The 26788-nt window shown below is 48.0% G+C and overlaps 1 protein-coding gene across 4 annotated transcripts in view; it reads right to left on the reverse strand.

The window, feature by feature from the left end:
- Positions 1 to 26788, reverse strand: part of zeb2b (zinc finger E-box binding homeobox 2b) — a 50069-nt gene that overhangs the window by 3785 nt on the left and 19496 nt on the right. For 2 of the 4 annotated variants that reach the window (XM_037266746.1, XM_037266766.1), the window contains exons 3-8: positions 11156 to 11407; positions 7796 to 7861; positions 6655 to 6843; positions 5159 to 5373; positions 2789 to 2897; positions 712 to 2711 (exon numbers count right to left, since the gene is read on the reverse strand). In XM_037266746.1, coding sequence (XP_037122641.1) covers positions 712 to 2711; positions 2789 to 2897; positions 5159 to 5373; positions 6655 to 6843; positions 7796 to 7861; positions 11156 to 11407 — 2831 coding nt within the window. Of the gene's footprint in view, positions 1 to 711; positions 2712 to 2788; positions 2898 to 5158; positions 5374 to 6654; positions 6844 to 7795; positions 7862 to 11155; positions 11411 to 26788 lie in introns of all 4 variants that reach the window. The other 2 variants (XM_037266738.1, XM_037266757.1) reach the window with 1 other exon arrangement.

Genomic DNA, 26788 nt, shown 5'->3' on the forward strand with positions numbered 1-26788 from the left:
ACGCTATCCAAACGTTAGCATCGAAATCTTTGTCTAGAAATGCAATGAAAGTCTTTTATCTGGCCTGAACGGAGATTTGCGAGGTGGTCTATTGTTTCTCCTTTCAGTCCAGTCAGTAAGAGTAAAATCTCTCTTTATACGATGAAGACAAGTGTGGCGTGTGAATTGATGGAGAACAATACGCCGCGGTGAGAGGAACATTCTGCGGCGGCGATCACAATCACAAGGTGTGACGTGTTCCTTTAATGAACTTGACAATGCGAGAATGTTTGAAGACGGGACGGCGCTATCACTCGGCAATCAATTCCAACTAAACGCCTGTAGCTGTATTTTTAAAATCTAATTTAATAACTTAGAATGAGAAACATTATTAATACTTTTTTTTCTCATCAAAATGGTTTCCCTCTATGTCAAACAGCCCTCAGCATGCAGCGGTAATGAACACGGGTGCATTATTAAAGTGCACTCGCAAGCTAATCTCGCTTTAAAATGCGACTGAGGTGTGGCGGATTGGTGTCGGGGTGCTCTTCAAGGCGGGATTTGTTATTTCTGCAAACATTGTGGGGCTTTTGCAATTTGGTACCAGGAAGATGATGACTCAACACCGAGTCTAGTGATGGAACACATTTTTTTTTTGGCTGTAATTAGCAGAGATAAACGTTCATTTGGTTCCGCCTGGAGCTGTCACCGAAGCACAGGTGGTTTATTTACCTGGAAACCATGTTTCCGCTGGTACTTTCTCCGCTGTTGCATCTCAGCAAAGGTAGCGGCACCGGCTGCGTATGTGTAGGCCATGTGCGGTAGGAAACCCATTTGCTCCATACCCGGGTAGGGCCGGAGTCCCGGGATGCTGGCCTGCATCGGCGGCATGAACGTGGCCGGCGGAAAAGCCGTCTGAGGTGGAAGTGACGTGTACATGGGTTTGGCGGCAAAGGGGTTAATGCCAAAGATGGGGCTAGTGCTTTTCTCCAGGTTGCCGTTGTTGGCAGAGGCGCAGAATTCCTTCTTGAGATAGGCTAGGTTCAGAGGCTCCTCAAAGTGCTCGCGCGGCGAAGGGACGCCGCTAAGCTCGACGGAGACGCTGTTGACTTTGGGTCGGCTCTTCACCGTCAACGCGTGCTTAGGTTCCTTGATGAGTCGCGGGAGAGAAAGGTCCAGCGGCTCGGCTTGCAGGTCCTCCGACACCAGGCTGTTGGGGGTGTACGAACTGCTGTGCGAATGTTTGGAGGAGGTGGACGACAGGTTGAGAGGTGACGGAGTGTTGCTGCGGGAATGGTCCAACTTGTCACCCGTGGCTTTGGCGTCGCCAAATTGGTGGTTTTTCAAATGTCTGAGGGAGTTGTCACAGTTGTTGTGGAGCTCGGCGATGGCTGGAGATGTGATGCGGTTGCCCGGTTTGATTAGAGACATGGGCGACCGCGCCGCCAGAGGGTCTTTGAGGGGACTGTGGCGGTTGTTGCTACCCACAAGCATTTCCGCGTTGTTCTTGTGCTCGAGCGGCGGCGGCGTTCTGCTGCTACCGTATGGAAACATCTTCCGCTGATCAAACCACTGCTTAACGAATTCCTGAGGAAGGCCGACGGCAATGGAAATCTTGAGCAGCTCTTCGGAGTTGGGCTCCATGTTCATGGCGAAATACGCCTTGAGCACAGACATGTGGTCCCTGTAGGGGTGAAGGGAACCCGCCATTCCCTTTTCGGTCAAAATGGAAGATGTCAGATGAGCGTTCTTCTCCATGAAGATATGCTTGTTGGGCATCAGGTTCTCACTGGGTTGGAGCACGGCTTTGATCTCCTCGTTCATTTTGCACAGGTAGCGCTCGTGTTGGTGGAGAGGGATGGGACCCGGGAAGGTTTCTTTACAATACTGACACACGTACGGCGTAAACATGTTCTCTGATGCCTTTTCCTCCATGCCACCTTCCAGCATGTGGTTGGCTTTCTCGTGTTTGATATTGCTAATCTGTCTCTTTGAGTCTGCGGTCAAGCTCTGGAGACAGGCTTTGGCTTCGTTGACCTTCTCAAGCGTGTAGTCTATGATGCTTTTGGTGGCGCCGTTGTGATTGACGAGCGGAAGACTAACCTGCCCCCCTGCTGAGTTCAGGCCCTGTTTTTGCTCCTCCACCTGTGAGCCCAGTTCCTTCATGTAGGCTGTGAGCTTGGATAGCTCTTCCGGTTTGCAGTCCATTTTCTGCCTGCACACCGTGTTGTCTACGATCTGGAGGACCTTTTGCACCTCGCTCAGGTTGTTCATCAGAGGGCCCGGGTAGCCCAGAAGCTGCGACTCCAGCCCGTGCATACCCAGGTGCTGCAGAGGGCTCTGGGCCGTCGAGTTGTGGTGGACGCCCAGCGGACTGTTGCCTCCGACTCCCCCGTTCATGAAAGGCCCGGGAGCGCCGAATCCGTGCGTGGCCATCATCAGTTTATAGTCGTTGAAGTCGAGCGGTTCGGTCTTGATGCTCAGGTGGTTGTTGTGGTCGGCCAGGCCCACCGGCTTGCCGTTCTCCAGCTTTTGCCGCAGTTGGGTGATGGCAGTGTTGGTGGGGGAGGAGGACGCCGAGGTGGGCGAGGAGCCCGTTTTCATGGCGCCGCCGCGCATCCGACCGTTGACGGCGATCAGGCCGATGCACTTCTTGCTGCTGATATGCGAACTGTAGGACCCAGAGTGCGAGAAGCGCTTCTTACAGTTGGGGCATTCGTATGGTTTCTCACCTGGAACGGAAAAGCAGATACAATAAGCCGTCTGGGGGGGGACACGTCTGCAAGCGGCTTCTTAGACTGCCACTCACCACTGTGGATGCGGAGATGTTCCTTCAGATGGTGCTTGTACTTGAAGGCCTTACCGCACTCGGTGCACTTGAACTTGCGGTTGCCGGCCGCTTGGTTCAGCAGTTGGTGCTGCGGGAGAGACACTTGCCGTTAAAATTCTGCAACGTCACCACAAGCGGTCAGCACGTTTCACTCGCTGAACGGTCACAAGCGGTGGCGATAACAGAGAGGATCCCACACCTTTTCATTTCCTGCCTGCTCGACTGTCTTTAGAATTTGGCAGCCCCAGAAAATAATCTATATTTAGCGCATTTGCCTTCATTAGAGGCACTGATATGATCTACTTTTCATTCATCTCCCCCGTAATAAGTCCTGTGTCGCCCTGCATACCTGCAGTCGCATCATTTTGGAATTTTTTTGTAGCAGCTCATTAGCACTTGGAACGGCATCTAGCTCGAACCTGCTGAAAACGGTCACCCCAAAATTGGAGAGGACATTGTTTTCCGAGCCCAGATCTGAAAAAATTCGATGCGCCCCCTCCCCTACCGACAAATGCTGGGGTGTACGAATTCCTGGAGAGACAGATGGTAGTGCACAGGACACTATGAAGAAAAGCTCCAACCTTCACAGATCAAGCAGGGAGAGTCGAGGGTGGGGGGAGGTGGGATGGGGGGGGACCCGCCAAGCGCCGGAGAGAACCGCGCCACTCGTATGTTGCTGAGTTGCATAAACAAACGGCAACAGCTGCTTCGGTGCCTCCTACCCCTCCTCCCCCTCCTCCCCCCTGAGGACCTCTGCCCGTTAAAGTTTAGTCTCACTGCTAATAAGACACTCTGGGCCCTTAATTGTGAATGGCACCAGCAAAATGCTCCATCTCGCCTTCATGCACTATCTCGCCTTCGTGCACTGGCGCCGTCACTTGTGGGCGGGGCACCGGCAGAACGCTTGCATATGTATAAGATCTAATTAGTCATATTCCGGCTAATTGCTTAAAAGGAGGAGGAGCATTAAGACTTGTAAACATACGAGAGCACATGTTTACTGATGGGTACATTATTCCTTATGCTAATGCACCTCGTTGTCAGGTTCGCCTACGCGGGGACGGCCGGGACGGGAATGACAAAGCGACGGAGAAGCTGACAGCGTAGTTGATTTTATAAGTGAACACAAGTGGTGGAGCAGAAGGAGCTGCGGTGCTTGAACACGATTGGCCGGCCATTGAGAGCAAAAGCGGCGGCGGCACCGGCATGGTAATGTGGGGATTGGGACGGCTAGGCATTGGGCCGGCCCATCTGCTCACGTTTACATCCAGCTGGTAGATCAGGTGATGACATCAAATTCAGCCTGAGGCTGTCATGCGACCTCAGGAGACAAGTCAACTATGCGCGTGACATGGATTTTTTTTTTTTTTACACCACTTTTTTATCTTCACTATGCCTCCATCAAATTTCCATTGGTGTGAATACACTTGAAGGGATGTTTGATATGAAAGCCTAGATATGTATGTATTTATTTATTTATGTATTTATTTATTTATTTGTGTTTTAATTTTTTAATTTGTAATTTTATTTATTTATTTATTTATTTTTTATTTCCAGGATGTTCCGATTAAATTTGCATAGAAAATAAGGTCATTTCTGACAGTAGCGTTTTTTTTTAACCTAAATTCTCTGTCTATTTTTATTTGATTCAGAATTTGTTTTGTTTATTTATAGCTTTGAGTTTTGGCTTGGATAAAAAAAAAAAGTCTAATCCCATCCAACATGTTCAGAAACGATTTCTCTTAATTCTCGTATACACAATCTTATTCCATATTGTGGACCTAAATCGTACCATATTGGCTTTGAGCTCTTTAAATCCTAAATTTTTTTGTGCCCAATTTATCATTTTATTTAAAATGTTAAAATCATGTCTCCAATTGAGCTAAATTGCAACTTCATTGCTCTAATTTAACATCCATGACTAATGGAAGTGTTTCATCCTCACGGGACGACTCACGTCAACTGTCACGAGACGCACTTATATTACAAATCTCTGAAGTATGTTGTGTAGATGTTGCTGCTGATTATGCAGTGTGTGTGTGTGTGCGTCACCAGAACAACATTAAAGACCAGGAGCAAAGTTAAGGAGCTGATAAAAATTTCCAAATTGGAAATTAACACAATCACTGGATCGTGAACACGAAGCTGCAAAATCATATCAAGGAAGGCCATCAAAAAACCATTTAGGGCCTCAATTAAAGTTATTACCATTAAAGGAGTCGCATCTTCAAAATGCCATGAAAAATTAATAATGATTGCCAATCAGAAAAAAAAATGATCTCTCTTCTCGGAGGATCAGAGCACATTACAGATAAGATGGAGGTTGTGCGTGTGTGCGAAATAGCTAACCTGATCCCTCGCAGGCTTGTGCGTGGCCATATGTCGCTCGAGCTGAGTGCGGTAGGCAAACGTGTAGCTGCACAGCGGGCAGGCGAAGTTCTCCTCATTCTTCTCATGGCGGTACTTGATGTGCTCCTTCAGTGATGTCAAGCGCTTGTAGCCTCGGTCGCAGTAGGGGCAGGTCAACAGTTGGGCGAAGGCATCTGGCGTTCCAGGTGGCAGGTCTGCATGGGTAGGAGGGGAAAGCGGGCCAAAAGGTCAGCCAATCAATGGCAGCTAATGGGCGTCTTGCCCAGAATGCTATGGGAGCTATCTATGCAATCTGCCGCACAACCAAGGACTTGGAAGGGAACAATTATTTTCTTACTGGACCAAAGATTACATTTTATGTATTTTAGCAATATCATTGAATTCATTTCATTTAATTACAGGAGATGTCATAAAAGGTTTGTTTTTGACCTATGAATTTTCAGTTATTTTCTGTTTAGGTATTGAAGACTACACACACATACGTCTGCACACACACACTCGCACACAGCAGGATAGCAAGTTCCTCACTGCTGTCATGTCTTCAAATCTTTCCCACTCCTATGCTTGCCATGTCTGCAGCTTGACCCCACTCGCTCAATCCCCAATCCCAGTCCGCCTGCTGGGACCTTCAGAGGTGAACTATCTGGTTTCTGCCCAGCTGTTGCTTGAGACTGGAGGTAAACACTGTGGCATCCGGCAAATCTGTGGGACCAACAGCTGTCTGCTCGCGTCGGGCGAGAGAGCTGCTGCAGCTTCTCATCTCTCATTCGGAACTTTTTTTTTTATTCTCCCCAGCGCACGAGTCAGGAGGCCAATTGCCCAGGCATTGTCCTATCTTTTTGATAGTAACACTTTGGCCTCAGTATTGGCTATTTGTGTCCTGTATAGGCACTATATATGAAGTATTTGTAAAAATGTGTCGATGCATACATGTGTGTAAATGTATATATACATTTGTGTAAGTGTATATGTGTGTACAAATGTGTACATGTGTGTATATATATATATCTGTATATGTGTATACGTGTATATATGTGTATATATGTATGTGTATACAAGTGCATACGTAGATATGTGTGTATACGTATATGTGTATGTGGATACATGTGTATATGTATATGATTATATACATATATTCTATTATATATATATATATATATATATATATATATATATATATATATATGTGTGTATATATGTATGTATGTGTGTGCATGAATATCCATCTATATTTATTTATATTTATTTACATTTATTTATTTACATTTATTTATTTATTTATTTATATTTATTTATATTTATTTAAATATATATGTTATATACACATTTAAAAATACAGTTGTGCATTTAAATTGGAATCTGAAGGTTTCCAACACTGAAAATGAATTTTTTTTATTTTATCCTACCAAACTGATGCGACGGCCACAAACAAGTTGAGGCGGCAGAATAAAACAAGAGGTGAAAAAGTGCCGTACCGTTTTCCTCCGGGCCTGCTGCCTCCGGCGTCCCAAGTCGGGAGAGCTCCTCCGGGGCTTCTGGGTAGATGATGGCGGTATCGCCTCGCTGGAGATACTCGGCGATGCTCACTACGTGGCTGTCACTGTCGCCCAGCTTCCTCTTGGCAAAAAAGTCCTCGAACTCTGAAGTGCAATTGACGCTCTTGACTAAAGGCGAGAAGGGAGAACAAACGACAAGACATAAGATTCCTTTTAGGAGTCTCTTGCTTCAAGTGTGAGGCGACACAAAAAGAATAGCGCAAAACGTCGGGCAGATACGACTAAATTATGGGTTCTGCGTGTCATTCCGCACTGCTAAAATAAGAATCGGAACCAAATCCAACTTCAAATCGTACAATCAGTAGAGGCAGAAAAACTTGCCAGGACGTACGCCGCACTCTTGAATTCTTCCGTAGCAGAGCACGGAAGTCACGTTTAAGACCGGTGGAGAGATTTTTTTTTTTTTTGGTTGCAGCCAAACCAAAATTCATCCCAGCCGCGGCTGGTGGTGCCAAGATGACCATGAAATTGCTAACCTTCATTAGTCCTCATCTGAGTGACAACTAAATGAAGATCGATTATGGCTAACGAGCCTTTTGGATGGCGAGTCAAGGTGAGCTTTAAAGCCATAACTTGACCGGCCAATTTGTAAAAGGTCAAGGTAGCAAATATTTGGTGATTTGGTGGGGGAAAAAAAGCAAATGTCATCGGTGCCAATGGATCCCTTTTTCGCGGCCTCGACTGCATCATTTACGCTATTCGTTAGACATGTCCTTCCGAGCTAATTGCTGGAATTGTGCTCATGCTGATTAAACCGGGTCGCTACTTGTGAAAATGATAAATGTGATATATTTGAACCTGGCCCGGAAGGAAATTGCATTCCTCACAATGACAAGAGTATGTCATTATTTAAAAAATAAATAATGATAATAATAAAATAATAAAATAACAATAAAATAAAATAATAATAATAAAAATAAAAAGTATTTTACCAAATAGCCTCAAGGACATTGTGTGTGAGCATCACATTATGAACAGGTGAGCATTTTATTTGTTGTTGTTTATCAACACAAAGTGTTTCAAAAGTTGTAAACAAGGGGCAATAAACCGAGTAACTCACCTGTACCGTTTCCAGCTATTTGCAAAGTGGTATCGGGTCCCAAAGTGTCGAAATCTTTGATTTCATCTGCACAGAAGGGGGGGGGGGAGTGGACAAAGAGGGCGGAGTGAGTGCAAGATGAGATGTTGAAGGTGCGGTGCTTTGCTCATCCCGCTCAATGAATCCTATCAGGCCAGCCAGACGGCCACGTATTTACCTTTCACATGACAACAAGCTGCGACTAAACGTGATATCCACCTGAGCAATTGTTGAGCTTGAGCCAACATGTGGCTTGAGCTCATTACGCCCTGACTGTGAAGCCGCCGCGCTCTGCATTTTGTCTCCTTTGTGACATGTTTTCCTCCAAAGCTGTTACACGCAGCGGCGGTGCACTAAAAATAACACAACTCGCCACCGCAAATGAAAAGTTGCGTTACCGCCTTTGCTGTCAAAGACGGCCAACCCACAACCCGATTGCACTCTGTGCGTCTTCATTGGAAATGAAGTTTCTTCCAAGAAGGCCGTGTTTTGTGCTTCACTTTGTCACGAGGCGCCACCGTCTGATGTCACTCTTCACGCCGTAGGAAGAGGCGGAGCCAGCACAAAAGCCAGAAGCAAAGTGGCTTTTTTTGTATTTTTAGCCGACAATGGACTTGATGGCGGTGTATGCTGTGAACGCCCCCACTTGCTGGCTTCTGGAGACATTTTTTTTTTTTTTTGAAATCACATGTCTGCCAAGCGGCATCAGAACCGCAGCTTGAGAATAACCGTCTTTTTAGTGGCATAAATCAAGAGCAACAGATTGAAATATACCCACACGGCTCGGATTTCAGCACATGTGCGTGTCCTCACGGGCCGTGTTTGCTTTGGCTAATCAAATTTGGCTGCATTCTTTTGCCCTGACGCAAGGGGATGACCAGTGGGATTTACTGCTCCTCCTCTCTGCCCTGTTAGTGTTTACCTTGGAAAACATGTGTTATCTGCGGCGTGAGGAGGGCGAGCGAGCGAGACGCGGCTCCACCTCTGGCACCGGGCGATGTGTCACCGCGGTGAGCGAGGAAGCAAGCCAACGGGAGGCGTTTACGTCCTGACACGGCAGCCGACGCTCTTTACACGGCGTGAAAGCCGTCACCAGAAATGCCGCAAAAAATGTGCGGCTGTGGGTCACGGGGTAGCCGTGCGTGTGTTGCGTCAGCGTTGGATCGCACAAGGGCCCACACCTCGTGGAAGAGCGAGACTCCGGCTCACGTCGTCACGCTGCTGTTTGCTATGAAAACATTCCTTTTTTAATGGATGTTCTCCATTTTGCCTCTGAGCCGTATTCAACTCAAAAAGATATTCAGAGACGGGGTGTGCAGACTTTTGCATGCATCTTTCCATGATGGAGCAGCGTAACAGTTTGATTTTTGCTGTTTGCTATGAAAACATTCCTTTTTTAATGGACGTTCAACCAAAAACAAATATTCTGAGAGGGGGTGTGCAGACTTTTGCATGCATCTTTTCAGTTTGATATTTGCTGTTTGCTATGAAAACATTCCATTTTTAATGGCCGCTCTCCATTTTGCCTCTGAACCGTATTCAACCCCAAAAAATATTCTGAGAGCGGGTGTGCAGACTTTTGTGTCCATTTTTTCACGATGGAGCAGCGTAACAGTTTGAAATTTGGACAGTGCCAAGATGGGGAGGGGGGTGGGGGGGCAAAAACATCTATTCAACAATCCTCAAAACGTTCGCAATGACATGTCCGGTGGCAATAAAAATATGGCGCCGTGTTACGTTGCTCGCTGGAGCATCAGGTGATTTATGCGCAAATGCCTGTCAGTGACAATGATGTCATGCTTTCCAGAAGACTGCATCCAGCCACATTGTGGGATGGAGGAATGTCAAGGACAAGGCCAGATAGAAGGCTTTGATTGTCTTCTGGAATCACAGGAGCTTCCTGTCTGCTGGCACGACGTCGTCGCCGTTAAAGTACATTCAAATTTTTCAAGCCAGATTCTTACGAGGCCAACGAGGCCTGATTCGGCCTTCCGGAGGCCCGGTGAGAAGCTCCTGATAGGGCTCCAAATCAGCAGGACAGCGATATGTGTGTGTGTGTGTGTGTGTGTGGGGCTGCTAGCTTATCTCAGGACTCAGTTATGTGTTGAGGTATCTGCGCAGACACTCAGGCACCGGCAAAGTAAGAGTAGGCTGGGAAACACAGCAGCCACAAGATTGGGAAAGAGACTCTAATGAACTTGACTCGCTCTCCCAAATATGTCAGACACTTTATCACAGCACAAGCAGATTATGTGAGAATTGCAACATGGCTGATTTACAGACATTACGGCACCGCGGGTCTTTATCAAATAAACAATTACCGTATGCAACGACAGCTTGTTTATCCTTTATCTTGATTTATTTACCCGACTGTCTTCTTCCTCGTATCCCCTGAAGGATACGAACTGTTATTTCGGCTTTTTTTTTTTTTGCCTCGACTAATAAATGCGCCACCTCCGGTATTAAAATTTAAGCCCGCCCGAACGTTGCCGACTTCTCGGGCGCCGTGCATGGCTAGTTCATTAGCAGAAATGAATAGCAAAGCCGAGCTCATTTAGAAAGGCGCTGTCTTACATGACTTCTCGCCGCACTCTGTTCCTGTCACTCGCTTCCAAGAATCATTGACTCTTATTATACATGTAAATGGCTATCATAAAAATAAAAATTTCATTTAAGATTGCTAATGACTTTTTTTTTCCAGCAGTCTGGCTTCCTTTAATGGGTCTACCCTGCCCCCTAATTAAAAGTATTTATCTTTCAAGCATCCGTGACTGGCGCCCCGGCAATCAGCGCCGTTTGACAAAAGAGCATAAGTCAAGTTTGGGGGTTGGGGTGGGGGATGGGGGGGATCACCTGGGAGCAGCAGATCGGGGGTCTCGAGCTTATTTTTGTCACATGATGCGCCTCAAAAGTTGTCTCATGTGACCTAGATTATAAAAGCACCGCAAAATGGCGAGTGAAATTTTGAATGGCGTCCATATTACAATTTATGGTGGGGAGCGCCACGGAGGCCTCGCCATCAGACCTGGCTCCAGCCTTGTTTGCTCCACACTTGGCTCCATTTGTTTAAGGCTACACCAGATGGGAGGGGCTTAACGTATAAGACGATCCCACAAGCGGCAGCATGAGCACATACAGAATCTGACGGTCGGATTAAGCGAGTTCAGTCAAAGAACGGCTCACCTTGAAGGCCGCACATCTGGCGGCTTACAGACAACCAAATTCTACACCAGGTGTCAAGTTTTTAATTTAAATCAGAAGGTATTTAGTTAGGAGTGGCGCTTGCTTTCTGTAACCCCGCCCCTTTTCTTAACCGGAGAGATGACATCGGCCAAGACTCACCGGCACCATCCGCCGAGGCACTCAGCATGTCGCTGTCGGGCCAGATGTGCTCCACTCCGCTGTCCCTCATTTCGTCGTCCTCCTCTTCTTTGGTGGGCAGCCCGTGGCTCTCGGCGCACGGCGAGGCGTCGGCGTTGACCAGGCTGGCCGGGCTACCGGTGCCGTTGATCAGCGGGTCTTCCTCGGACACCTGCAACTTGTCGTCCTCTTCCGTCTCCGAGCCGGTCTCCAACACATTCTCGTAGTTGAGAGCTGCCAAAGAGAGGACGTTTGGATCAGTGGGCGGGAACGTTTCTTTCCCAATGAGGATTTCGACATCTTTTTGGAAACCGCGAAAGGCCCCGCGTCGCTATTTGGCCTGAGTCACGGGTTCCGCCCCAATTACAGGACTGGAATCTGCACTTGATCCACAGCGACGGGCAGACAGCTGCCAGTGTGATGTGGGCCAAAATAGCCGCTAATTTCGAGTCGCACTCAAATGCCTGACGTGCCGGCGTGCTGCACCTTTCACGCATTTCAGATGCTTAACATAGCACGAGCGGCACAACCGAGTTGCGGCGACAAAGCTCGACCCGATGAGTCATCGGGGGAAGCCATTTGTGAACATGAATACACATTTTATCTAAAGTAAAAGCACTGAGACAGGACTCAAGGCTCAAGAAAAAACAAACACGGACGACCCTGGTGTAAAAAAATTGAATAATGAGCACTGAAGAACGAATATTTCAACAAAAAACCCCAAAAAACTGTTAAATCAAACAAATGACCTCTGACCTTTTGTTGCACAATCTTTGGAAGTTTTGACTATTGTGATGGCCTTCAAGGGTCTGAGTTTTTTAAGTACTATCTCTTGACGATAAAGCGTGCGGTCAGTTCAAGGTGTCTTCATTTTTTTTTTTCTTCTCCAGGTCAGTTTTGTTCTGTTAGTGTTGCAACGTAAACGAAAAAAATGCTGGAATTTTAATTGGTCATTTCAATACATTTGAATGGATCGTTGTAGTATTGCATTATTAATTCTTTTTATAATTATCGTATTAATTTAATTATTTTTTTATATGACCCGATCAATAAAATATTATTTTTATATTTATTATTAATTCATCATTAATATGCATTATTTCAGTGGCCATGTTGAGGGGTTGTCTTCAACACAAAAAAACTTGACAATTATGAACTCGCTCCAAAAACGGCATCCGATCAGTCGCCACCATCGGACAAGCTAGGCCGTCCCTGGATTCAGTCACGAGGAGGCAGCACGTCGCGTTACATTTCTCACATTTTGAGAGCTTTCATAAATCTACGAGAGGCTGCCTCTTCCCACGGTGAAGTCCGTGCATGACACTTGTGTTCACGTTCTACATATGAAAGGCTAAACCTCCCGCAGCCCCCTCCAGGCACGTATGACTGGCTGGTCCACACTTGCCTATATGGAACAACTGCACAACAGGTGCAAATTAAAATGAAAACGGGGCTTTGAGGCGGGGTCGGGGGGTGTGGGGGGGTGCGGGCGTCTGGGATTGCGCTGACCTGCTTCGAATACCAATCGGTGGAGGAAACAAAACCCTTTCAAGAGGTGTGATCACAAGGGTTTAGGCAAGTTCAGACTCAGTAATGCTGCTTGTGATGACAAAAAGGGCAGTGGTGACCTGGGAGGGAGGGGCGAGTTGCGGGGGATTGGTGCCGGGCGGGGGGTGAAACTGGGCCGGTCAGGGTTCTCCTGGGTGGTCCAAATCTACCTTGGCATGGTTGATACTGAGCCTTTTCCCGCATAGCACTCAAAAACAACACCATTTGAGGAATTTGACTGTTTCAAACGGAATTCACCAGCCGACATCTCGCCGCTTAGAACAAAAGCAAGCCGGAAGGCTCGATCGGCTTGCCGCCGCGGACCCCAATCGAGGCATGCAAATTTCCGTGACAGCCTGTGAATGACATTATGGAAAGGGCGGCTAGGTTAGAAAGGTTGCGAAAGGGGTCTATTGTGTGGCGCTAAAAGGAACGAGGGAGCATCTCTTTGTTGCGCCGCTGACTTCCACTCCCACGTGTGGAAGGTGGGGCGCCGCCCACCTTCCATATAACAAAACTTTCAGTGAGGAGAAGAAAAGTGGCGCTTTCATTTATTTTCGTCACCACTTTGTGTCGGCTGCTGCACGGGGGCGGCCAACTGTCTTGCCAAACTACAGCCAGTGCCATCTTCCCCGAGCGTCAGCTGTCTGTTGGCGTCGAGGGAGCTTGTCAAGGCACGACATGCGCCGCTAACGTGTAGAAAGACGCCTTTGTTAAGGTGCCACGGCTGACGAGTCGCTCAGCCGCCGCCATTGTGCCGCGCAACAAAGTAATTCTAACCTAGCAACATTTCGCAGGCCGTCATTTTGTCACCCGCTTTATCATCCTTTTGTGGCGACCAAGACAATGATGTTTACGCTCGTACCTCGGTGTCAAAACGGCGACGAGCGTTACCTGCGCGGCCGTGCCGCTAATTCGGCTTAACTGTTGCCGTTTCTGACACAGGGCTTTCACGAGACCGCCATTAGCGGCTCTCTTGTAAGTGGAGTGCTGCTGCGCTATTGATTAGGGCGTTGATGCTGACAGTTTGTTTCATTGTTCTCATTTTTTTAATAAAAATGTATCAAGAAAAGGCGTCAAATAAGGACCGAAGGTTTGAAGCGCCACTCATCACACAGTTGTGCTGCCACGTTTTTGAAATCCACAGCCATCAACTCTTTGACTCATAGGTGTCAAACCCAAGGCCGGGGGCCAGATACGGCCCGCCACATCATTTTACGTGGCCCACGAAGACAAATTTTGCATCGGCTTTGCGTCATTACTAAAATTACAAATCTTCACTTTAGAACAAAAGAGATATTGCTTGCAATTTTTAGAACTATTTGTCTTTTTCAAATATTTGAACAGATGTTGACAATCATCATGGCCCTCTGAGGAAAACTATGACTCCGTGACAAAAATGAGTTTGACACCCCTGCTTAAACTCATTCACTTCCAACCTAGTTAACATCTTTGACGTCTGTAACCGTCAATGGCACTGAATGAGTTAATATGCACATTTGACCCGATAAAAGTACGGAATCACGTGTGCGATGCAACTTTTTTTTTTTTTTAAAGCCAAAGATCAGCAAGCTACCCCAGCAGGTGAGCGATTTCCTCCCAGGCGCCGAGTTCAGAGGTGTCGCACCTGCGCTCGGCAGCGCTAACAATGATAATCACATTCATTTAAGCATCCCAAGGTAGCGTTAAGCGCCGCGAGGAGAGCGCCTTTCCTGCTCGGGAGAGAGCCAGAGCGCTCTTCCTTCTCACGGGGCGGCGGTAAGAGGTGATGGCCGCGAGGTGGAATGACTAACACCCACGCTGTAATGCTAACCCCGGCTGACTCTTTAGCCGAGTGTCGAGGCTTAGCTTCGGGTGACACACTTGGCCTCCTACGCCGATAATGAGCCCGGACATTCTCCCTATTGGACCGTAACTGCTCGCGCTCGCTGGCTGTCTCATGAATGTGAGCCAAGCGGATCACCTGGATAGCTGAGAGCGAGATACAGGAGAGGGGGGGGGGGTTACGCAGCCTTGGTGTGTGGGGGAGGGCACCAAGGTGGAGGCGAGGTCGCTGCCTCGTGGCTACGGCTGGCACAAGTGGATTTTTCGCTATGACCTTTTGTCTGCCGCGGCTACTTCTCGATAAAGAAAATACAGTTTCAAAAAAAAATTGAAGGCGAGACACTACGACCTGGTAGGGGGGGGGGGGGGGGGGGCTGGGGAGACGCCAGATAAACAAACAAGCCAGGAAAGTTTCTCCCATTACACTTGAGAGAAGAAAGAATTGTCAAGTCGCCGACAAAAGTGAGTGTTTGGCTATTTGGTGTTATCTGGTCTGGGAATGAGGGCACGGGGGCCACGAGGGGGCCGAGTCGTTGAAAAGAGGGAGGTCGTGGGCAAACAAAGACCCTGAAAGGACACAGCCAGAGTGAAGGCAGGAACGAGGAGGTGGGGCCGTGGCGTGCGATGAATGGTGAAAACTCAGCCGAGTGGAAATGCAACCTGGGAGTGGGCTTATGCGTGCGTGCGTGTGTGTGTGTGTGTGTGCGTGAGAGAAAGACAGTCTTCATAAAGAGATGGAGGGGGGGGGGGATGCTGCCACGCTGAAAAGTGCACTCAATCCAATTTGGAAACTTTACGCAACTTTGAGATAAAGGAATTGTTTGTTTTCGTCTGGGACTATTCAATCGAAAAAAAAAATAACTTACTGGGTGTTCAGCCTGGTCCAAAAGAAAGGACACCGGTGACTAATTCCATTAAAGTTACATTAATGTGTCAAGCAACAGGCAGGGGGTGTGTTTAGGGAACTGGTGTGTATCTATCTTTCAGTTGTGTGTGTGTGGAGGGTGGGGGTCCAAATTAGGGCCAAGGTTTGCTAAACAGCTCAGTGGTACCACCTTTGCATCGACCAACCATCTGTGACCCGCCTTCCATAACTACAATCAACCCCCTCGGCAAGCTTGCACGCCCACCGACGCCCCCTCCTCGCCCCCCCCAACACCACACATGAACCCCTTTCCTCCTCCCTCAGTTCATGGATGTTCCCACCTCAAACAAATGTCCCCCAACCCATTTCCAGCCCCACCTCCTCGTCCTGCTGGTCACACAAGGAAAAGAATAAAAAAAAGGGGACACAAAAGGTTCCCTGGCTGCCCTCAGGACCCCGAGGCCTGCAGAGAGGAGGAGGAAAAAGGGGGGGGGGGTCTTAGATGGGGGGGCGACTGCCAAACCTTTTCCTTCCTGCTCAGGTAAGCTCCACTTCACCTCCTGACTATACTATTACATGCATGGAGCAACAACACGAGGGGGTTCAAATTAGAAAATTTAATTTATTTGATAATTTCCCAGAATAATTAGAGTTAATGTGGGTTAATTAATATGCAAATCTCTCAGCAGATGTTCGTCAGGGAGGCCAAGGAAAAAACAGCCCCCGTCGACGGTACCTTCGCCTAGCCGCCTTATTGGCTCATAATTACTGTAACTAAGCAAATGTACACACGGTAAGAAAACAACGAGCTGAAAGGAAGCGAGTGTCCATTTTTTTCCCTCGCCACAATAAAAGCCGCTTTTACTCATTATTAATAAAACATGCTGCCACGAAAGACACTTCAAACACTGACATCAAAAAGTTTACAGCACAACACTTTGCAAGTTTCGAAGCCCACACCATTCATTGATTGACAATGTGAACGAGGCGTTCCGTGTATCCTCAAAGACACACACACCTAAGAACCGACACGGCGACACGACGGCCAGCTTTCCAAATAGACAACGCTAGTAAAAACACACGCTAGTGGGGCGGCGGAATCTGCTGACGCCGGCGCGGAGCTGCTTGAGGGGATGCCAAATTGATGGCCGCTGCCCTCTTATCATCTTGAGTATAAAACCTGTGTGTGTATGTGTGTGTGTGTGTGTGTCTCCCCAGGAGAGGTGGTGTAGCCTTGCAGCACTTTGAGCCACCCTGATAACACATCTGCTTTAACCGTGTGTTTATGAATCATGCTTATCTGTGCAACCATTGCTACGGCGCGCCAGTATGTGTGTACGTGTGTGTGTGTGTGTGCACGTGTGGGAGTGGACATCTGAGTATGTGTGTGTATCACTTTGTGTATTTACTCAGGAGGGAAGCAGGGAGGCAATGACAAAAGGGAAAAAATCTCAAGGAACTTCCGACCAAAGACATGTAAAAAAAAAAAAAAAGAAAATGTCCATGTCAACTGTCTTGAAGGTCCTTCCAGGAATCAATGGCAACAAATATCTGTACAAGTCCGCACCGAGAAAAAAGTGAGAGGAAGGCAAACTCTCACCAACTTGCATAAAAAAAAAAAATCTTTTCCAAAGACAAAAATGCTCAACCGTCAAAAAGGTCTTCATTTGTTTGTCTTTTCTTATCAATCTCTAATCCCGCTGCCTGCTTTGTGCAGAAAATAATCTACAAAAATAAATAACATGTAAGCATATGCAAATACAAACACACGCAATCATTGTGAAATGATATATTTTTTTTCTTTCCAAGACTGATTAGAAGCATTAATTAATCTATAAGCAGTGTTGCAGCAATCTGATATTATAAATATATTAGGCTGCCTGTAAAATTAATTATAAAGCTGTGCTGACATATTGCACTGCCAGGACAGATTAGTCAACTTTTTTTTCTTTCCATGAGCAAAACCTGGACGAAAATTCCCATCTCGCAGCGGCCGTAGCACACCACATAAAACACACAAATGAAGTTTCTCACGCCTCCATTTTGGAAGAATTAATGGTGGCTTCAAGTTCATCTTTAGATGATGCCAAAATCCAGCAAATGCAAACTGGAAGCTTCCAATGTGCGTACAGACGCCATGAATCAAAATCTCATTTGAGGTTGAGCAAGGCACGCACCATGCCAAGTTTACGGCTCCGATTCTGGCAGGGATCGAAGAGCATTCAAATGAGCAACCATCCTTTGCCTTTTTTCTCTCAGACACCAAAACTGTTAACCGGGTTTGATCTGACCAAGGTTGCATTCCTGACTAATGCCGCAAGGTCGCCGCTTATCTCTGCATAAATATAACCTGAGCGTGTTCCTGCGTTCTGGAGGTGCAAAATAAATTCTACCATTGTGGATGACCGTGAAAAAAATGTAGCACCGTCCAAACGCGTGTGTGTGTTATAGCGGACAGGAAGTCAAGCAGGGAGCTGGGATGAACTAAAGATATCAGACAGACTGAACCAAATGGGGGGTGGGGAGCAAGGTTCCAGGTGAGGGGCCACATGAGGGTTGGGGATTCTTCTGTTTCCTCTCTAGATTGACTGAGCCAAAGCGGCGGCCCAGGGCCTCATTCACATGCTAATGAGAGTGTAAAATCACATCTGTTACTCACACGCACACACACACACATTTGCTCGTCTGGACCCTCTTAACCAACCACCAAATTAGCTGGTTAGCTATAGCGCTACGTTAGCCGTGGAAAAGGCTTAATAACGCCGGAGATGTTTTGTTTCTGGCTCGGCGTGCATCTGGAGGGGATTTTTTTTTTTTTTTTTTAAACACAAACACACACATTTGGTCGTCTGGACTCTTAACCAACCTCCAGCTGGTTAGCTATAGCGCAACGTTAGCCGCGGAAAAGGCAAAATAACGACGGAGTTATTTTGTTTCTGGCTCGGCGTGCATTTTCGTGTACATGTCACTGGAGGGGATTTGTTTTTAAACAATGCAAACTAGATTGATTTTTGCATAAATTTGCTGCTTGAATAACTCCGTACGCGCTAGCTAGCGGCAAGGTGCGCCAGGTGCAGGCCGAGGGCAACGTGACACGACTTAACCTCTCTCGCCATCTCGGTTTAACGGCACCAAGCAACACCGGCGAGGTCCGGGCGGGGCCCCAGAGCCTCGCATGTGTGAGTGGGAGGCAACAAGCGCTGCTTTTTACTCTCTCCCTTTTCCAAATCATCCACCTGTCTTCCCTTTGTAGCTGCGAGAAAGTCGACTTTTAATGACAGCGTGGCGTGACGGAGGAGGTGGGACACCTGGGGCTCTTTGAGCCCACCTTAATAAGACAGCCAGCATGTTTAAGGTTACGACCCCTAATGTGAGCTCCCGTTTGATCACGTCAGAGATGAACATCGCACTTTGCCGCAACAACAGTTACCACATTGGATCTTTAACCCTTTGCGAGGTGCCCTCATTGTTAGCCGGTCGGCTGTCGCTGGCGACGAAACTCCCTGCTTGCTCAGATGAGCGCTTACATAATTGAGCAGCTGCACTGGTGTGATGTGCTGCAAAACAAACGCTCTCTCTCACTCTCTCTCTCTTCTACCCCAGGGTTCAGCCTCCCCGTGTTTCTGTCAGTCCTGCTGTTTTTGATCAGCGGATCGAAAGCGGCGCTCAGGTACTCGGGTGCCGGCGAGGCGCTAATTAGCTCGGCAGGCTAATTGACGTGTAGATTACGCCACTGAACAAACGCTCAGACTTATTTGTTCTCCGCTACCTCGGCGCTAATGAACAATTTACCTGCCGAGTTAAAGGAGGTGCTTGCGTCAACAAAAAAGGCTTGCGCCGGAGTTGCGTCGCCACATGCCGAGCGAGCATCTCTGGGATTCCACAGTGCGAGGAAGCGTGCGTTTCCAAACCCTGAAGGAGAGGATGGCGAAGATGCGTAATTCCAGAGGGGGAAACGATTCAGTAATGAAAGAGCATGGCGTAAAGAGCGAGGCTATGCTCCCAGTGCCCCGCTTCACCCCCCCTCCCCAACTAAAAAGCGATTTCCTCCATCTTTTTGTCTTCAGGATAGCAAAGCACATGAACAAGCACGTTTCCCCCGCTCGCATCCGTTCTTTAAAAGCGACGACCGCATACAAATATTGGCCCGAACTTTTGTTTATAGACTAATCGCACCTGTTTTTGTGTTTTGGTTTTTCAGCTTTACTTCTAGAGCAAGTTTGCTACTTTTTCTGAATTAATTTTTTTTCTGAATACGCTTAGTTTAAAGTTTTTGTTCGGGTTTTTTCAGGATAATAATAATAATAATCCATTATTTTTAAGAGTTAATGTTTTTTAATACGCTTAGTTTTAAGTTTTTGTTTTTGTCAGGATCAGAATAATTATCCATTAAAAATAATAACAATAATAATAAAAACATTATTTGTACGTATCAGTTAATATTTCTTATAATAATAATAATAATACATTATTTGTATAAGTTTAAATCTTTCTGACTACGCTTAGTTTTAAATTTCTGCTAGTTTTTTTCTTTTTTCAGGATCAGGATATTATCCCGCTTCTGCACACCTTTTTGATTATCTGATCATTTGATCAGGTTGTATCAGGGAAACAGAAAATATCGAGGACACTGGCACTCGAGGATTAGTAATCGCCCAGTCTTGCTTTAGCGGCAAAAAACTGTGAGGAAGTGAGCCCAGCCCTCAGTTAGTCCGGCTGAGACAGGAAACCTGGTCCGAGCGCTTTTTATCTTTCTCGCTCGGTCCCCCTGGACAGAACGCCGCGAGCGCAGGGATCATTTTAAGCACATACCTGATAAGGAAAGATGCATGAAGGAAAATTACCTCCCTCCCTCCTAGCGTGGTGAAGACCCACTCATCTTTTGCAGATAGAGTCCCTTTCATCCCCGCCAATCGGGTTTCCGACGGTGATTAACACCTTAAAACGGGTCATTACGGAGGGCAATGGCGATGGATCAGAGAGCGCCACTTTGAAATCAAATCCCACCGAGTTCGGACCAGGGAGGACGGCGGCAGTTTGAGTTTGCGCCTATATTAAACAAACAGCCCCCCCCCCCCCCCCCCCGCCGCTAGCACTATGCTAGCAGAACTAGCGCAGTTCCCAGGCCTTCCTATGCTGCGCGAGAAATAAATGGTGCGCCAGGGGAGCACTTTCCCTTTCCTTCCTCATTTCATTCCTCCCTTGCCACTGTTTGTTTTTTCAGGTAATGCAAACAGAGCATCTCACAGCAACGTTGTTGACTTGACCCCGAGCGACCCCAAGCGCACCTCCCTCACATATCCAGAGGTGAAATTTGACAAGAAGTTCAACTCCTCCCTCCCCCTCGATGTGCTCAAATTGAAATAACGACTCCGTCTCCGTGGTAATCGGTAACTAATTGAACCTCGGTGGGGTTGTCGTGGAGGGATTTTATTTATTTTTATTATTTATTTATTTTATGTTATTTTATTTTATTTAGGTTTTCATATTTTTATTTATCGTATTTCTTATTTTTGATTGATATTTATTTTAATTATTTTATTTTATTTTATTTATGACCTGCTCCAACATGCCCACCCTTTGTATGTCAGGTGTGACAGAAGCTACCAAGAGGAGCCAATCAGTCTTTAACACCCTGACTTGTTCTTTTAATGTGCCCGCCGCCGCCGCCACTGTGCCTCGTGCACCGCTACAAATTGGCTTCCAACAGAAATATGAGGTGTCACAGAGCCATTAGACGGACGGAGACTTGAAGTCAGCCCAGGAATCATGTGACAAAGTGCGACAATCAGCCGGCCATTAGCTTTGGCAGCAAAGTCACATCTTCAACTCACATCAACATTAACTATTTTTATTCACATCTTCATCAAATGACAAGCAGAACAGGCCCAATTAGAGCTTTTTTTATTATGCTAGCCAGTTATCATTGTCCGCCACCATGTTTTGTATGATAAGTTCAGTTTTGCCTTTTGACTTCTTGCTCGATAACTGGAGCAGAAATATTTTTCTATCAAGTCAAAGTTTGGACACTGGACCCCGAGCTGCCGAGAAAGAGAACGCTGAGAAAGCAGGCATCTGACCCTCGCAGCTGCTTCCTTTTGGGATTCCTCGAATTGCAACATTGGAATTTCGCCTTTTTTTTTCTGGATGGACAGGAAGCGCACTTTGACCAGAGAACAGTTGCGACATGGCGCAAAAATGACATCCAGGGTAGCGACTTCAGCTGATGATGCTGAGGACAGCTTCATCTCCCCCCTGGCCATGCCAGGAGAGTTGAAGTTTTGAAACCATCTTGAGCAAGAGTAGCCATCTTGTCTGCCGCCATTCTGAACGGACACGCTGACAGATGTTTCCGAGGACGACGCAATTGGCGAGCTGGCTGGCAATGAGAGGGCCACCCACACCTCGACGGCCATACTTAACGTTATTACGGATCGCCGGTAGCACATTTCGCTGCACACCCAACCGGTGCGGCAATTTCTCTTAAAAAGCTAGCGTCCTATTTGATTAGCAATGCTCAATTAACGACAATTTAGACGGCGAGGAGGAAGTCGGACCTGAGAGGAGATCAGGTGGCGTCGCGCTGAGTCTGTGCGCGGGAGATAAGAGCGGTGCGCATGCAGTCGGCCCGAGGCCCATTCCGGAGTGTGTGTGTGTGTGTGTGTGTGTGTGTGTGTGTGTGTGTGTGTGTGTGAGTGGGGGAGGACATGTGCTTGTACAAAGATTTGTGTGTGTGTTGGCGTGGACGACACATGAGAAAGGTGCTTGACGGCGTGAAGCGACTTATCTCTCATTACGGCAAACAGAGCAGGAAGATGCTCTCTTCCAAACAATTAGACGACACGCTGTCGCGGCCGACACGGTGCCCGCATGCTAGCCCGCGCGGCTAACGAGCCGCTCGCGCTTCCAAAGGGACACGTGACGGGCTTTGAGGGCTTTCTCGGAAAATGTAGGATTCAAAATCGATGCGGACTGGCGAGCCAGACACAATGAAGCAACTCCAGAAAGAATGTGTGCAGCGGGAAGCGTGATGAAATGAGAGTAAAGGTGGCTCGCGGGAGGATAAAGCAAGTGACAGCACGTGAAAGAGAACCCCAGTCGCTCTTTTTGTCCTCCGCGTGCATCTGAGCATCCAGGTTGACTTTCACTTTGCACGTCGCCACGCATCAACGTGTCGGCCGCCGAATGGCTAAAAGGCAAATGTCGAGTGACAGGCCCCGGAGAGCTCGCCGCCCTGGATGTTGCTGCTCGTCCTTGATGGCGGCCAGAAGAAGATAAATATGTTTGTGGCCAAAGAGGAAGAGGGAAAAGAGGATTTGGCGCCACCCGAGTGTGTCTGACAGCTTGAAGGGCTGGAACGGCGCGCGAGCCGACACCTTGGTGGCTCCCGGGTGGATACGGGAGCCTTGTTCGGTCGGGGAGGAGGAGCGGCAATACAATTTTGCAGCCAGTGTATTTGTATTTATTGTGTCACACCTTCCCGATGACATTCTGGGTTCCCTCTCGGGCAAACGGAACCGGCGCAACACACACAGACGCTTCCAGGTCCAAGTCCCCGCTGATGCTTCCAACCACTTCCAGCTGATGCAATAAAATACTTAAAGGACAACAATTCTGAGTTCTGATCAAGTCCAAATGAATCAAATAGCAAGAAGCGAAGGAATCTACACCGACCAACCCTTTCGTGATATTTGCCACTTCAGCTGCCACTCTTACCTGCCCCCCACCCTTGAAAAGAATAGGGAGGAGAAGAGGGCTTCTTAAGGATGAGTTCCCTGGTTTTAAACAAACATGACCCTCCTGGTTCCTTCTGAGGAGAAGTGGACAAAACCACGGCTGAGTGGTAGAGAAAGCTAAGAGCCCTCCATGGTGGCGATAACTCCTTGCTTTTTGTTGAAGAATAGGTATGATGGCCCTGGTAAAAGGGGGGGGGGGCAGGGAGGGGGGAGGTCTTCGTGAAGTACCATCCAACACCACTTCAAGCTGCACCCTCGTTACTAAAAATAGATACGCCGGGAGGAGGGAGAATTAGGAACATAAAGTCCACGCGTGCGCGTAGAGCCGAGCCGCGGCGAGACAAAACAGCGCTGGAGTTTTGACACGGCAAACCAAAACTTTGGTGTCGAACATCTTATCTGCCGCTCAGGGACGTCTGTCGGAAACTCTACTCGGGATTGCGACACTTCCTGACATTCCGTGATGGAGAGTTGCGGGGAGGGAGGGCAAAGAGGAAGTAGGGGGGGGGAGAGGCGGCCATCTTGAGGTCTTCCAATAAGGGATTATGACATAGATCATAAATATACTCAAGCTTATAAATATTTGAGCAAAGCTACTCCTCTTGCTTAATGTGCTATACAGGACTAATTAAGCTGCCATCTGATAGATGTAATGACGGGGCGGTGGGCTCGGGGTGTGCGTGCTACGCTGACGGAGGGATCATGATGTAGCTGAGGTGGCTGGGGACAGAAATATCATCCGTATTGCTAGCTTTATAATCATGATAGCAACGCTAATGATGAGCTGCCACTTCAATTAAAAGCGCTTACTACGACCCAAAAGGAGACGCCCCCCCCCCACACCTTTGACAGACACACTTGGTCTCTTCCCACCTGTTTAATTGGAAGTCCAACTTTCCAGCACATAGCGGGAACCCGACATCCCGCCAGTGAAAGATTCTAATTCCAACGTTTTATTTTGGAGGGTGATGACAGGTGCCAACAATAGGCATAAAGAGAGGAAAGGCGGCCCCTAGCTCACACTCTTATTAAGAAGAAAAAAAAATCTATGCTAAGGAGTGACGTCTTTACGACGCGCCGTAGAGTGAACCCGTTGATTCTTACGCGACCCGAGACTGACTTTTGCGAAGCTATTGTCCGGCGAACCCGAGAAGAGGGAGCCGCAGATGTCCTGACTCGATGATTTCGCCGTAACCGGATGATCGATGCAGATTAATTATGTGATAGTGGTTCTGGCCGCCTGCCACGATGTGATTGTGACTCTCGGCTTGAAGGGGGCAGAGGCAAAAGTCAGACTCGTTCAGGTACTTTATTCAATTAGAGCTGCGTGGAAGCATTATTTCACACACACACACACACACACATGCACGCACCGCTGACCCGACACGCTCATACTGCTGAGCAAACACACATGCCAAGTAGCCATGAGCCTAATGAGCCCATTATTGTATTTACCTTAGATAAGGTGAGCGATGCCTGCCGATAAGCGCCAGATAAGGCAGGGGAGGGGTGAGGGGGGGGGGGGGTACATGCCGCTCCGCAATTCAACGGTCGAGCCAAAGTGGGATCGGCGGATTTCAAAACATCTACTGGGGCAGGGCGGGATCTGATTCTGAACATCATGAGTGACTTCTCAGGCGCGTACATGCCACATATGTAATGTCCTCCCCCCCCTCCCCTCCTCGTCCTCCTGCATGCAACCTGAGATGGGCCCCCAGCAGAATTGTGGGCAATTTTTCGCTCACATGCTACACTGTCGAAGGCGGCGCTTTTTTGAGGTGAGAGAAAGTGACAGCGCCGACTCTCCAGGGCAAAGCTTCCCAGTCGAGTGGATCGGCATAGTGAAAATCACTTATGAATAGTCATTAAGGCTTGGTTACTGAGCGCCTGCGAGCCCGCCACTTCCTGCCTGGCGTCCTCGCAAGGTGCATCTTTTAATTGCCCGATGATCCCCCCAATGTGTGAGTGCACATCACATGACAAGACGCAGCTTCAGTCAGCCCTGGGCCTCCACATCTGTTCAAGACCCAGAAGAACTCGGAGTAAAGAGTGAAGAATTTGGTATTCTGTCCTTTTCTCATGCTGAAGGAGCAGAACTCGCCGTATCACGGCAATGTTTCATTTTTCTGTTTCCCCATTCCATCGGTGAACCAACCTGGATGGTGCCGAATAAAAATGAAAATGAAAATGAAAATAAGTAAAAAAAATAAGCAAATAAAAGGTTCCTTTCCGCCCTGACCTCCCAACGTGTCACCGACGCCAGCCCGCTACCGAGTTTGTCACGCTTTATCGCATTTTCTGTGTCACGACATTCAAATCAGCGGGGTTATCCGTCAGGCGCACTTTGCTCAGGGCGGAGCGAGCATCGCGCGTCGGCTACGAGGGTCATTTCTACACTGCCTTTATTTGCAGAGCAATTTCATCCCGTCTGCGTGCGTAGAGGATTGAGCTCGCCATCTCGTCTCGCCTTCAAACGTGGCAAATCAGTACAGTCGCCCCCTTTGACACCAAATGCGGCGCGATTATAGACTCGATGCAGCCTTAATAAGCTAAATAATGAGGGAATTGCAGAACTACCCCGGCGCCATTACGGCCCAACAATAACGCAAGGAGAGCGTAAAGCAGTGTAGGGCAGAAGGTAGGCGGCGAGGAAATAATGAGGCTACTGTGGAAGTAATGTTGTCTCCATTGTACGCCTGTGTAAAAGGCTGATTCTTAACACGCACAGCAATAAGCCAGGCCGAGGCTTCGGGAAGAATGGTGCACAGAGCGCCGCTCTCTCTCGCTCACACTCTCTCTCTCTCGCTACTTCACCCCGTTGGCCGCCGCCTTTCTTTCCGCGCTCGTCTCGGTGACGGCCGGCGACGTCGCCGGCTGGCAACGCGTGGCGCCTTAAAGGCGAGGGATGAGCTGCAGGTGTGCCAAACTTGTAAACACGCGCAAATTGCACATTTTGCCAACCCGTGGCAATGAGGTCACGGAATAATTGCTGTTTTGTCAGCGTCGAGGCGGAGGAGGATTTTGGCTTCACGCGATGGCAAACATTTTGGCGGCAAAGTACTGCCTTGCATCCAGCTGCTCAAACGAGGAAAGATTCATACACGGTGGTCATTTGCCCCTAATTTTGACCTGCATGTCAACACGGTGACCGACAAAAGTCTCTGTCCGTACTTGCAAGACAAGACAGGTGCATATAATTCAACAGCGGCGCACGTGCGGCCCTGAAAGCGCGCTCGGCGATGGCCGCTTGGCAGGATCGCATCCAGGTGGCGAGCCATGAATGCCGACCTCTGTCGGGCTCCATAGAGCGGCGAGTGTCTGCAAACAATTCAATACATTCTTCCGAGCCGTACGCACGTTTAGTAGCCGCCGAACGCTCGGGGACCTTTGACCCCATCCTTGCATCTTCAGCTGCTTCCTTTGATACGTTGCACTTTGTTTAAGTAGGCTGAGCCTCGGCGGTAATTTTATTTTTTTATTTTTTTTTCACGAGCCGTTAATATCGATTGGCGCCGGCGCCGAGAGCAGCCCGGCTCAATCTCGGTAACGGCGTTCCATTATATAGCGGACGACAGGCACGTTAGCCGCGTGTCTTCCATACAGCGGTGCGCGTGGCGGCGGTGAGTTATCAAATTGATAGTG

Source organism: Syngnathus acus, chromosome 2 (assembly GCF_901709675.1).
Source record: "Syngnathus acus chromosome 2, fSynAcu1.2, whole genome shotgun sequence".
Classification (NCBI taxonomy): Eukaryota; Metazoa; Chordata; class Actinopteri; order Syngnathiformes; family Syngnathidae; genus Syngnathus; species Syngnathus acus.